The following is a 13,824-nucleotide window of genomic DNA, read 5'->3' as shown; positions in this document are numbered from 1 at the left end:
GTGTCCTTTACTGCCATAATGGAGCAAAAACATCTGGTACCTTTTTGCTGATCCTAAGACCTGTTGGTATATTCAGTTTTACTGGGCACAGCCTCCTGACTAATTATTATTCACAGAGAACATCAACATCTTAAGAACCACAGTAACATCCTTATTGATTTGGCAGTTTTTCCCAGGTTGGCAAACTCTCTTATAGGAATTTACTAAGTTTAATTTCCACCAATTAATTTGTAATCCGGTATTTGAAGCTGGAGCACGTTCCCTTATAGTCATTAAGTTTAAATCATAAGGTGATTGCAATCATACAATAAAACCAATATAACACAATAAAAAGTAGTATTAGAGAAAGTATGTATGCAATACCATTAGCCAAACAAAATACACAGAACAAGAAATTTTTATTATCCCCAATGCTGGTGCATAACCACTAACAAGCTTAATTAGAGGAGGAGACAGAGGGAAACTTCAGATACCGAGGTGGATTTCTGGGCAGGTTTAAAACCTTTAAGGGTTGTTCATGAAGTCTTTTTTAGGTGTAGGGCTTTCCTTTTACTGGACAATTTTCACTTAACAGTTCTTACATTATGAAGTTCAACCAGAGTCTTTTGCCTGTAAAAAATGAAAAACAGAGAGCAAGTAAAACACAATATTTCTCTAGTATATACGGATGTTAGAAATAGTGTGTTTTCTTTGTACTTTCACATACACATTAATGTCTACATTTGAAACTTATTAAGGACATCTTAATTTTTGACTTTTAAAAATGTCCAAGACAATGAATTTTCTTGAATTAAAGGTTACAGTAGCTTTAAAAATGATCAAGATACATGTACAAACAAAATCTCAGATGCTCTTGGAAACACATTTTAAGATATAGCACACATGATACATATTTCTTTTGGGGTTTGATTATCCTTTCGGGATACTGAAGAATACTCGATTTATTTTACACTAAAAATTTAGCTTTTGATAACCACGGCTTGGATAGATCACAAAATGGAACCTGACAGTTTTCTCGATATGCTTTCAGTCCAAATAACTCAAAAAACATCTCATGTCCTAAGCTGGATAAATTAGTTACTTTTTCGCATATAATTAATATCAGTGGGCTCTTGTACTGGCAGTCTGTCTTGGTCATGACTTACTCTTGCAAAGCCATCCCTTACAGGAACATATATTTTCCTCAATGCAAGGAAATTAATCTGGATCAATAACAAAGTCAAAGCCATAAATGTTTCAGGACATTCTTGAAAACAGGTTTCAACAGTATTTAGATCCTTTTTCTTTAACAATTTCCTTTTTCATAACTGTGCAGTCGCTACTTTATTCTACAAAAAAAAAAAAAATCTTTTTTTTTGAAGACCAAGTTTTTCATTGGCACGGAACTATTTGGAATGAACCCAAGAGACAGTGGAATGCCAGGTCTCTCCTCAAGTAGTTTCCTCCTCTCTTCACAGCGTTTAACTACTCTCTATCAATAATCTCATCACAGCCGAGCTCTTCGGTCAGACGATTGACAACCATGAGTGAAAAAAGCTCTTCGATAAAAGCCAACTGATCAAACGGGGTCTTCTCATAATGCATCTGAAACCCGCCATCCAGAGCTGCTTCTCTTGCTCTGGAGGTTCTCAAAAACATCTTGTTGGCTTCTTCAAGGGCCGCTGATACTCTGTAGCCTGCACCACTCAGCTGCTCCTCTTCCGGATAGTCGTAGTCGTCCTCCCAGTCATCGAATTCCTCGCCCTCGTCCTCGCTCTCGAAATCAGGGCCCGCGATCTGGCCTGGCTGCTCCCCAGGGCCGGGCCGGCTAGCGAGGCCTCGCTGCCCCAGCGGCTCCGCCATTGGCTGGGCGGCCTCCTCCTCCATCGGGCCTTCCTCCTCCAGCTGTGGCTGGGCCCCGGCGCGGGAGGGGTTCAGGGATGGCTCCCGGCTCCCGCCGCCTACCTCCATCTGCGGAAGGTCACTCTCGCCAGGCATCACATCCATCTGCAGGTCATTGCTTTCCTCATAGAGCTCGGACAGCTCGTTCATTTCAGACATTGTGCAAGCGGCTCAACCTCCCCGCAAGGCGTTTTCGGCAAGATCGGAGCTACGCGGCCGTGCGGTTGTGCGCTTGCGCAAGCACCGTGCGCTTGCGTGACCTTGTGCGTGTGCGCGACCCCCAGACACCGCCTACCTCTCGGAGCGCTGTTTGGGGGCCGGCAGCTGGCAGTTCCACCCCGGGAATCTTCCCGGGGCTCGCTGGTCGGCTTTCCGTGCGTTCGAACTTCAGACCTAGATGCTGTACGTGCAAGAGCATTGCTTGGCCACTGCCTTACCTAACCGTTCTGCTGCTTATGATGCGATAAGCTTGGAAATACATGGCTCTGTAAGACCCCGTACTCCTCCTCCCTCATCGCCCCCCTCCTTTCTCTCCCTCTTTCTGCGCCTATTCTATCCCCCATCCCCAGGCAGTCGCGTCTCTTCCACGGTTTTATCTGTCTTTTATCTGTGCGCTAATGACCACTAAATCCGCAGTTCCAAACCACACGAAGTTCTCAACCGCAGATCAACATATTTAGAATTTATCCATTCATCTCTCCTGTTTTTCTCATTTTAAAAAAAGTTAAATTCACAAATAAGCATATTATCGGTGTTCTTTAAAAAAACAGACAAGAAATACATAGTCCCATTGCATTTCGCAGGAGATAAAGGTACACTGTTACCAGTTTGGTGTGTATTCTTTAAACCCTTTTTCTTTACGTTTACATGAATCTTTATGTCCTCGTGGAAAAAAAATCTTATTTTTTTTACGTGTCTTACATAATTGTCTTCAACTGACAAAATAAGCAAACAAACAAAAAACCCTCATCAATGTCTTGAAGATTTACCTGTTAGTATACATAGACATATATTTTTTCATACTATTCTATTTGTATAGCTATACTGTAGTTGACCTAACTATGCACAAATAACTTTCTATATTTTGATATTATAAACTATGCGTAATTGAACATCCACATGTGCCAGTAGTTTTCTAGAATAAAAACCTAGAAGTGCAAAGGTGGAATTTTGGGGTATGCATACTTTGGTTTTTAGTGAATGTCAAATTGCTCTCAAAGTTGCTGTACAAATTTAAGCTCTAGCCAGCGGTGTCTGAGAATATCCACACCGTTACCAGACATGATTTTGTTGAACTTTAACAATTTTATCCATTTAATGCCGTCTTGTTTTATTTTTTATAGCCTTAATTTATTGGAGATTATCTTTCAATATGTTTATTGAACATTTCTATCAGTATTACCTCTGAAAATTAAATGGTCTTATTTTGGGTTTATTTCTTTTTCTTATTGATATAGGAATTTCTTATAAACTCTGTATATGAATACTTTGTTTCACATGTTACAAATATATTCTCCCTCTTGTTTCTTGTTTTGGGGGTCTTATACAAAAGTTTAAAAATGGGTTTTCATGCAATCAAATCTAAGGGTTTCTTTCCTGTCTTTTTCTTTCTATTAAGATGGATTTACCTACCTCAGAAATCATAAGCATAATCTTTTATCTGTCTTCTAATGTTTGTATAGATCTTTTATGGATCAAACATTTATTTATAAATAGCATGAGGACAGGATTTATTTATATATTTTTTCATATATGTAGCTAATTCAGGTACCTCCGCTAATTTAATCACTTGTCCTTTTGTCTGCTATTTGGTGCCACATCTATCATAGACTGAAAGACCACAAAAGTGTCAATCTGTTTTTAGACTTTGTAGTCTAATGAATTTCTATAGTTTTATAATATGTCTTAATAATAAGGAAAATCTTGTCTCTTTGTCCTTTAAAAAAATTGCCTTAGCTCTTCTTGCACATTTATTCTTACAATGTGAATTTTAGAAGTAGTTTGAAAAGTTCCCTGAATGGCATTGGTGGAATTTTTATTGGAATTGCATGGAATTTATAGATTAAGTTGGGGGAGAATTGACATCTTTATGGTATTGTCTTCTCATCCATAAAGGTGATATATGTCTTTCTACTTGTTCAGGTCTTATTTGTACCCTTCAATGAAGTTTTCCAAAAAGTCTTATGTGATTCTTATTAGTTTTATACTTAGGTTCTCTTGTAAAATGTACCTTCCCCCTCTCCCCCATGCAGTGTCAAAGTGGCTATTGCTGATACATGGGAATGACATTGAAATCTGTGTATTGATTTTGGTTTTAGTAATCATTTTAAACTGAAACATAAATATAGAAAACATAAATATAGAGTAGTGCACAAATCATAAGTGTATAGCTTGATTATCACAAAATGAACATGTTTGTATAACCACTACCCAGATCAAGGAACACCATTTGCAAGATTCTAGAAAACCACTTGCTTTCTCTTCCTTTGCACCAAAAGTCACCACTATGCTGACCGCAAACAGAATAAAATACTTTTGCCTGCTTTTGAACTTGATATAAATTCAACTGTGCAGTATACAATCTTTGTGACAGGCTTCTTTTTGCCCAAGATATATATTGTTGCTATGTAGTAGCCCCTTGTTTGAATACCACAATGATCATTATTGGGATTGTTTCCAATTTGGGGCTGTTGTGAACAGGGCAGTGATTATCCTTATTGAGAAGATCTTTTGGTGTACATATTTACACAGTTCTTTTGGATATACATCTAAGAGTAGGATTTCTTGGTCATCATATGTAAGCAGCTTCAGTAGATTCTGTTAAGCAAATCTGAAGACAGGATTAGCCAACTGGTGCATCGTTGTTTTAATGAACCCTTGAAACAGTATGACAAATACATCTCTGCAAGTTGGTCATTACACTGTGGTTTCCAAATAAGCAAGCCTAGAATCTCAAGTAAAAGAGACAATCTTCTTGGCTAACTAACGCAGTTCACTTGAATAGTCTTACTTCATATCGAAAGTCTTAATATTAGTGCCTTAGTAAGAATACTTTTGGTTGGCAGATGACTGAAACTCAATTCAAACTAACTTATATAAAATTAAATAAATAAAATAGAAAAAATACATAAAAACATAAAGGGATGGGGGGAATGTATTGGTTGAACTGATGAAACACACATTATCCCCTGACTTTTGACTGTTTTTAACTCTCAGCTCTGACTTTTCTCCAGAGGGAAAGCTTCATTTTCCAGCAGGCTTTTCCCACATGGCAGCAAAAGATGGCTCCTAGAAGCTTTGGGCTTATACTAAGGTCTTAAATGGCAGGGAGAGATGCATTCTATTATTCATCTCAGTTCCTCCCCAAAGATGTTGATTGACTTTGCTGTATCCAGCGGGATGGTGTTTTGTGATTGGCTAGGCCTGGATCATGTATCCAGATGCAAGGAGAGGGGTAGTGAGATGGGCGTCTCAAACCCACCTGAACCTCATGGTGTAAGTGAGATTATTATAGAAAGTGGGTGGAGTGGTTTCCCAAGGCATGCCGAGCAGGTAGAAGCAAAACAAGCCAATGTATGTACGTTACGGTTAGATGGTATGTAGTAACTAGGTATAATTAGTTTCTAGCATTATACATGTTTAATTTGTTTATGTTTTCCAGATTATTGCAAATCATCATATGCAGTCTATTTCATTTGCTTCTGGAGGGGATCCGGTAAGTATGAATTCATAAAAGTTCTTTTGTGCCGCGGAGCGGCTGGGCCCGTGGGCCGTTGGCCGCTGGGCCTGCGCGTCCGGAGCCTGTGCTCCGCGGCGGGAGGGGCCTCAGCTGTGGGAGGCCCGCGTACCGCAAAAAAAAAAAAAAAAAAAAATTCTTTTTATAAGAGTTAAAAGAACTTCCATGTAAAGCATATTAGCCACTACCTGTCGTTTCCAAATATCTCATTACAGTTTGTGAATAGCCACTTGTAGCTGGTAATCAAAAATTTGGTTTTGACAGAGTATTTCCTGTCACTGATTTTTTTTTTAAGTATTTGGATTAGTAGATGAATTTATAATACTCCATTGTGTTATTATCTGAGAAGCTTCTTGTAGATAATATCCAGTTCATAAAAAACAAGCATGTCATATGTGTTTTGCCGGTCCTCCCTCAGAATTTTTTGCAACACAGAGTTCCAGGCAGATCCTACTCATCAGCTGGATTTGGTATACGAGGGGAAGCCTATTTGCCATTCTGGCCGTCAACCAGGGCAACTAAATCTAATCCGAAACGAGCAACTAGGTTTGCAGAAACTCATGGAGGGAACGCTGAGCTGGGGAGAGAAAACTTGCAGTTCGTCCCTACCAAGAGGCCATGTGATGCTCATTTCCCATGAATTGTGCGGGACTGAGTCAGTGCTGTCCCTCCAAGCCTTCTTTGCAGAGTGGAGGGTCATTCCCTGACCTCCAACTGCATCCGCTGTGGACCAGAGCAAAAGGGGAGGGTCATTGAAGCTAGGAAGCCTGTGACTGACCAAGAAACAAATCTGTTTAAACTGAGGGAGGAGGAGGAGGGTTTTGCTCCTCTGTGACATTGTGACATTTTTCTTGTACCTTGAAATATAGAGTTGACCCTTGAACAATGCAGGGATTAGAGGCCCCAATCTTCCACCAAGTCAAAAATCTTCATATGACTTACTGTGGGCCCTCCATATCCCCAGGTCCTCTATATCCGCCCTCCATCCGGCCTTGTAATCTGGCTTCAACAGCGACTCCAAGGACGTGTTTGGTAGCAGAGAGGGTTGACTGCCAGTCCGAAAAGGCCCACATTGTCTGTTACTTCTCTTCCTAACCCATTATAACTCAGCCATCCATGAAGGAACTCGAATACTTTCCTTAAGCAATTTAAAGTAATGAGTTCTATAAGAGTAGTGTGAAAAATAATTGTTGCTGTTTGCCCTAAATTTTCCTTTTCAAGTTTCAATGGTTGCTGTCATTTTAGAATTGGTATGAAAATCTTTATTTTACCCTAGGCATGCCCTGCATGGTGTCTACCATAGTTCTCCAGAATCCTGATTCTTTTTAGACTGTCTTTTTGTGCCTTCAGTTCTTTATTTCTTTTGACCAACCAAAGCACTGCCCCTACAAAGAAAAACAGGAAAGAATTGTAGCCACCCTGGGAGAGTTTGTACCTACTGAATTGAGTGGCACCCTTGTGCTCTCTGCAGCTGGAGAGAAATCCTGCTGGTTTTAAATAGAAAACTGGAGTGACCAGAAGCCTTGGCATTAGAGGTCCCCCGAGTGAAGTTCTACCCTCAGGTCAGGGAGGCAGAATGGTGGAGTGCCAGGCTCTGGAGTCAAGTAAGACTTGACTTATTTAGACTCTAAGCTTCAGGGTCCTCATCTGTAAAATGGGGAATGATCACCCTTGCCTCAAGTGCTGTGAGAATTAAGTGGAATGGTGCATGTAAACTGCTAGTGCAGTGCCTGGCACGGAGTGATAACTGTCACCACTGTTGCTAACACATGTCTGTATTTTCTTAGGACACTCACTGAGATAATTTACAGCTTCACATCAGATAACGGTCCAAGGGGTAGGCAACCAGAGGTCTCCGTGGCCCAATGTAGTACCCATTCTTTCTACCATTGTCCCTCCAGAGTTTCAAAAATACTGGGTGTTCCTCTCACCTCTCCACGCTGCTCACCCTCACTTTTACTCTCGTCTCATAAACAGTTTACTTGTCTTCCTTCTTTCAGCCCTGAAGGCAGTTCTTGGTAATGCTTCTGTGTCTGTATATGCTTTTTTCATCTCAAGAATGCATTATGAGTATGTCAAAATTAAATATATTTCTTAGATTTCCCCCCCCCCACTATTTGTGCTTTACTTTTAACATCCTTTAAATTCTCCTAGATATTTACAGTTATAGAATTTTAGGACTGTGAGAATGTTGGAGACTCTTTTGAAGATGAGGAAACTGAGGTCTGGAGAGGCCCCATGACCTCTTTCCCATCAACTAATATAGCAGACAACATTGCTAGCATCATGCCACCTCTTCAACTTTAAAATGAGCAGCCAAGCCCCTGGCAATTGTGGCTTTGCTTCTAAATTATATAATGTAAAGCTCATAGATATGACCTTATTTATTTATAAGATATTTCAAATCTTTTGTCTTTTTGCATAAGAGAGATTTACTTAGGTGTGTGTTATTTTTTAAAATAACTGAAGGCAAGTTATGCTGGCCCTGAGATCCGTTTCCTGTATGATTCATTGTGGGTTATTAAGTGATTGTCCTTGAGGGTATTACAAACATGGACTTTTATTTCCTGCCAGTTGACTGCATCTTTCCTCTAGAGAGTCATACTTCCAATCTGCAAATGGCATTGTGTGTATTTTTTTTCCCTGAGAACTGAGATAACAAAAAGCATCTTTAATTATTAAAATCTCATTCATCAGCATACTGTTTTCAATAAAAGTCAGAATCACCAAGTAGCTTTTTGTTTATTTGTTCTTCCAAAGCCAGCAACATCTCTTTTTTTAACATAAGTTTAAATGGTGCTATTATCTTTCTTTTAAAGTTTTTTATTTTTATACAATTTTTAAAGGTAAAGTCCATTTACACTTACTACAAAATATTGGCTCTATTCCCCCTGTATTCCCCCTGTATCTGACCCCTGTATTGCCCACCTACCCCTCCTCCACTAGTAAGCACTAGTTTGCAACACATCTCTTTTTGAACTCCTTAGGTTTTTCATGGGTTATCTTTCTCAAAAATGATCTCTCCTTTCTATATATTGATCAAATAAGTGCCTTGTATTTTTGCCCTCTTATTCCCTAAGTTGCACTGCACACAGGCAAGCTAACAACCATAAAACCCATGTCTCTTTAATCAACTTATTTTCTGATGTATGTGGTATCTGTTTGGACAGCAGGGAAATCATGGTGTCACATCCTAGTCTGTGACACCTTTGTGACTGCGTAACCCCTGGTATTTCAACTTTCAACACAGGAGAGTTATAGTTCCTAACCATTTTTTTGTGAATGTTTGTCCTAACATATTTCCTACTGCATTCTCTTTTGTTCTTAGTGGCATGGTCTGCCTCTAAATTTTTAATCTTCAAATTCTCTCCCCAAGGGGCAGAGAATGTGGACTCCACACACAGTTGCTAAATATATAGTGTATATTTGTTTATGTTCCCTCCTAGGATGGCTTTCCTTTGCTCTTTAAACAGAAACCTTAGTATCGGTCCTTGCCTGAGTATCATATCCTAAATGTACTCTTATCATTCAACAGTAACAATGCATTCATTTTAAATGCAATCATTTTCCCTTTTTTATAGGATACTACAGACTATGTTGCCTACGTAGCTAAAGATCCAGTTAATCAACGAGGTATGGAAAGCAACTTCTAGATTTTCTTAAGAGCTGGTATATACCAACTTTAAAAAGTAACAAGCAATTATTTTCAATATGCAAAGTGATGAGAGTCACTAGAATGCTATACTGGGGTCTAGAAATATTAAGTAACTCTGAGTTTGAAATAAATAGCCCTGCTACCAGAGCAAAGTAGAAAAAATATATAGGTGGGATTTAAATCCCACCAGTCATTTGAGCCATTTACATCCCATACACCAAAAGGCTTATCATCTATTTGTATAAGCGAAAGAGAAGCTGTTTTGGTTATAATAGACGGGGCTGGCTGCCACATCCCCAGCAGACAAATGAGTTACCCTTGAGACAGAAACCAGTGACGTCATTGGCCTGCAGTGGCCTTGGCGAGTGTGTGTGTGTGTGTGTTTATATGCATTGAGCCTGTGCACTTGCCGTTCAGGAGCCTGGCATGTCACTCTGTCTGGCATTTTCTCATCTTTTGGATCTCAGTTTAAATGTCTCTTCTTCAGAGAGACCTTCTCTGACTCATATACCACCATCTCCAGTAGTATGTGCCACTCTGCTGTGTCATAATACTTTATTTCTCTTCTGTTGACAGTCATCCCACACTTTTGTTATTTTATTTACTCCCTTGTTTATGCGTTTAGTGTCTTTCCTTTCTACTGAAAGCTCCTGGAGGGCAGGAACCTGTTTATCTTACTCACCATTGTTTCCCAAGCACTCGTCACAATGCCTTGCACATAGGTGATGTTCCGTAACTACTTTTGTTGAATGACTGAGCGAATGGAAGAGTGAGTTGATTAGTTGTCTTATCCCAGGATTTGGCAAGGTTACCTAAGAAACTCACCTTCCAGCCACACTTTGGATCAGGGGCCTGAAGTTAGGCCATTGAGCCTCTGCAGACAGACATGCAGAGCGTTGCTTCTCATTCCTAACTCTGGGACATTCAGACTCCTCATAGGGATGAGTGTTAGGTTGCTTCTCCTCCTTAATTAGAGCCTATGAATTGAGCAGCATCCCCTGTCACCGCAGGGGTGGAGTTTGCCCCCCAAACATTTATTAAGTACACATGGAGTGGAATTTGGAAATTCAAAGAGCTCTAAAGACACAGAGGCAGAAATGTGCGTGGCATACTGGGGACAGGTGAATAAAACACTAGAATGCAGATTGTGTTTGGAGGAGAAAAAAGTCAAAAGGGCATCTAGAGGGCAGATAGGAGACAGCTAATAAGTAGGAACTTATTCCTATGGGCCAAAGGGTGGAGAAGGCTGTTTATAAAACAGAGATTTAGGAAGGTTGGTTTGGCAGCAGGATGCAGTAGATGGATTCAGGGAGGGAGGGAGGTCAATCTGGAAGCTATCCTGATTGTCAGAAATGAAATTATGAGGACCAGCTGCCGGCATAGGACCTGGCACAGAGTAGATTCTCAGTAAATGCAGGCCAAGAGAACATGGCTCGATGAGATGGAAAGAAGGAACAGGTGATAAATACTGTGCAATACTGCATTAAAATAGACTCTAAACTACATAATAAAGAACGGATATTGCTCAAAGAGTAGATAGAAGAGACAGGAACTAGTGAAGGGGAAACGGCGGGAGGGAGTAGGAACAGAACACAACAAAGGATACCAGAAGAGCAACCTCTTTTAATCAGGCCTGAGCTTCCCTAAAGAATAAAAGTATGCTATTTTTGGGAAGGTCTCTGAACAACAAAGCCCTTTCTCTCAACCTGAAAAGGGCAGGGTGAAAGGAAGAGCAAATAGATCAGGAAATCCAGATGTTTAGTAACTTTTCCATCAGTCACTGAATATCTCAGGCATGTCATTGCTCTTCAGTAAACAGCAGGCGTTCAAAGATTCTGCTCCTTGCTGAGGCTAATGGTGAGCAGGGTCCACATGCTTGCAAATCTCCCTGCTTGCTTAAGTGAAATACGAGAGGCAGAGCAAATACGATGCAACTTGTTCACTTTTTTTTTTTTACATCTTTATTGGAGTATAATTGCTTTACAATGGTGTGTTAGTTTCTGCTTTATAACAAAGTGAATCAGTTATACATATACATATGTTCCCATATCTCTTCCCTCTTGCGTCTCCCTCCCTCCCACCCTCCCTATCCCACCCCTCCAGGCGGTCACAAAGCACCGAGCTGATCTCCCTGTGCTATGCAGCTGCTTCCCACTAGCTCTCTACCTTACATTTGGTAGTGTGTGTATGTCCATGCCTCTCTCTCGCTTTGTCACAGCTTCCCCTTCCCCTTCCCCATATCCTCAAGTCCATTCTCTAGTAGGTCTGTGTCTTTATTCCTGTCTTACCCCTAGGTTCTTCATGACATTTTTTTTTCTTAAATTCCATAACTTGTTCACTTTGAAATCTCCTGTTCTGGTGTCCGAGTAGTTCATCAGAGCTGAGTTGCTAGAAGGGGATCCACGGGGATCCCGGCCTGGGGATTCTGCAAAGGCATTTATGAGAACTATTGACTGAGCTCATGGATGGGATTTGAGAGTTGAGAATAGATTCAGAAATGGTTCAAATAGAGGTTTCATTGTTTTCTTTTTTTAGTCCCCAGCCCGTGTATAGGAAGTAGGAAAGGTGCTGGAGTCAGACAGTCTGGGTGGGAATCATAATTCTTCCCCCATCTCACCACAGGCCTCAGCCAAGCTGTTTCACGTCCTGAACCTCAGTTTCTTTAAGTGGGAGAAATAACATCTAGTTGCTGGTGTTATTGGGAGGAGTAACTGAGGTAATACGGGGAAAGCATCATTTCCTTTACAGTCTCTTCTCATCTTTCTTCTTTAGGGAACCAGTTCTGTTGAGTAGCTAGATGACTTAGAAATCTACGGTGATTTTCTTGCACAAAAAAGTCAGTATCTCCTCATCACTCCTTTTCTTGTCCCCTCACCCCTTCTCTTGTTTATCTTGGTTGGGAAGCCTTCTGCGAGAAGCCACTCTGTTCACAGCATACCCACTGCTTGCACATCCCTCTAGTGTTAAATCCTTCCCCCTCACCTGAGCCTCTGGACTTTAATTTCTGTACAAAAGTACCAACACAGCTCTTGAGTCCACAAATAATTATTAATTACATACTAATTTACAACGGGCTGAGGTAATTGTTGTGGGAGAAAAATAATTCCTGGCCACCATGGGCTCATCATCACGGGGGAGAGAAACAGAAGCTGTAGGGTGTGCAGGAGAAGTAGGGGAGCATAGGGAATAGTGCCTGGAGCCTGGCAGGTGCCCAGGTAGGCTTTGTGCAATAAGTGAATAAAGGCGCAGGTGGAAGAGCTGTGCAGTGAGTGCTTGGGGCTGTGGGTTTGGATGGTGGGTAAAGGTGGAATTGCAGGGAAAGCAAAGAGTAGAAGTAGGGGAGCCATGGCTGAAAAGGTAGGGAGATTGTGGAGGCTTTGAATGCCAGCCAAAAGGTCACTGGGAGCTGTTGAAGATTTTGAGCTTTATAAAAAATTATCCTGGCTTCTGCCATTCTACTGAAATTAAAAAATGATAATTTTTCTGGCCTTTGTATCTGTAAAGGTGATACTGGAGGGCAGGAAAGCAGTCTGGAATTGTAGAGTACAATTTGGAGGACGTCTCATTGGTCCTGGGCAGGGGTGATGATGCTTTAAACTGCACTGGGGGAAGAAGGGACGGTCTGGACAAAATTGTGAACTAATAGTACTTGGGAGCTATTTAGCTACGAGCATTGATAAAAAAAAAAAATAGAAATCAGATGATCCTGAGGATTTAATGAGATATTATATGCAATGCAAATCTCTCAGTGCCTGGCTCATTATAAGTATGCTATAAATGATAGCCATTATTATTATTGTCCTGAGCGATTTGAAGTGGTGTGCACTAAAGAAACAGGGATTTTTACAAATAGGAAAAGCAATCCAATAGAGAAATAAGAACAAGAAAGTTACTTACTGCGTGCTCACCACATGCCAGGCATTATCAAGAGTATTTAGTCTGCATGGTCTCATTTCAACCTCACAACAATCCTATGAGGTAGGTATTAATGTTACTCATTTTTTGTAGAAGCAAACTCTGGAATTGAGAAAAGATGGTTTTACTAAGCTCACCCAGCCAGTAAGTACCTGGACCGACTCCAGGTCTGGAGCACACATTTACCAAAGAAGATTACAAGGCACCAAGAAACATAAAAAAAAAAAAGCAAAAAGCAACTTTAACCTTACTAGTAATCAAAGAAACACAAATTATAATTAGATATCATACTTTGTCTTTGATAAAAGGTAAAACGTGATTTAGAGTAGTAGTAACTCTCTTGAACACTGCAGATCCAAATGTTTCAGAGAGCAAACTTACAATTTGCATCAAACTTTAAAAAAGGTAAACACTTTTGAACCAGCAACTTCGCTTCTAAGGAAATAAGCCATGCACAAAGATTAAGCAGTAAAGATCACTGTCATATGTTATTGATACAATAGGAAAAAGAAAACTCAGTATTCATAACTAGCAAGTTATTTAAATGAATCCATAGACTGTACTACCATGCAGCAATTAATGTTATTGAGTACAAAAAGCAGATTATGAAACAATGTGTATGGTATGATTCCAGGTA

The 13,824-nt window shown here is 40.3% G+C and overlaps 2 protein-coding genes across 3 annotated transcripts in view; one reads left to right on the top strand and one right to left on the bottom strand.

Annotated features, from left to right (window-relative positions):
- SHC4 (SHC adaptor protein 4) overlaps positions 1-13,824 on the top strand; it is a 134,257-nt gene that overhangs the window by 75,809 nt on the left and 44,624 nt on the right. For both annotated transcript variants that reach the window (XM_079914805.1, XM_079914804.1), the window contains 2 exons: positions 5,543-5,596; positions 9,199-9,250. In XM_079914805.1, coding sequence (XP_079770931.1) covers positions 5,543-5,596; positions 9,199-9,250 — 106 coding nt within the window. The remainder of the gene's footprint in view (positions 1-5,542; positions 5,597-9,198; positions 9,251-13,824) is intronic.
- Positions 380-2,268, bottom strand: EID1 (EP300 interacting inhibitor of differentiation 1). The gene is made up of 2 exons (XM_079914806.1): positions 1,146-2,268; positions 380-609 (listed from the first exon to the last, which is right to left on the bottom strand). Exon 1 carries the CDS (start codon positions 2,038-2,040, stop codon positions 1,465-1,467), a length of 576 nt encoding a protein of 191 aa, XP_079770932.1. The 5' UTR covers positions 2,041-2,268; the 3' UTR covers positions 380-609; positions 1,146-1,464.

This window comes from Stenella coeruleoalba (assembly GCF_951394435.1).
Source record: "Stenella coeruleoalba genome assembly, chromosome: 2".
Lineage (NCBI taxonomy): Eukaryota > Metazoa > Chordata > Mammalia > Artiodactyla > Delphinidae > Stenella > Stenella coeruleoalba.
This window is presented reverse-complemented; position numbering and strand designations above follow the sequence as displayed.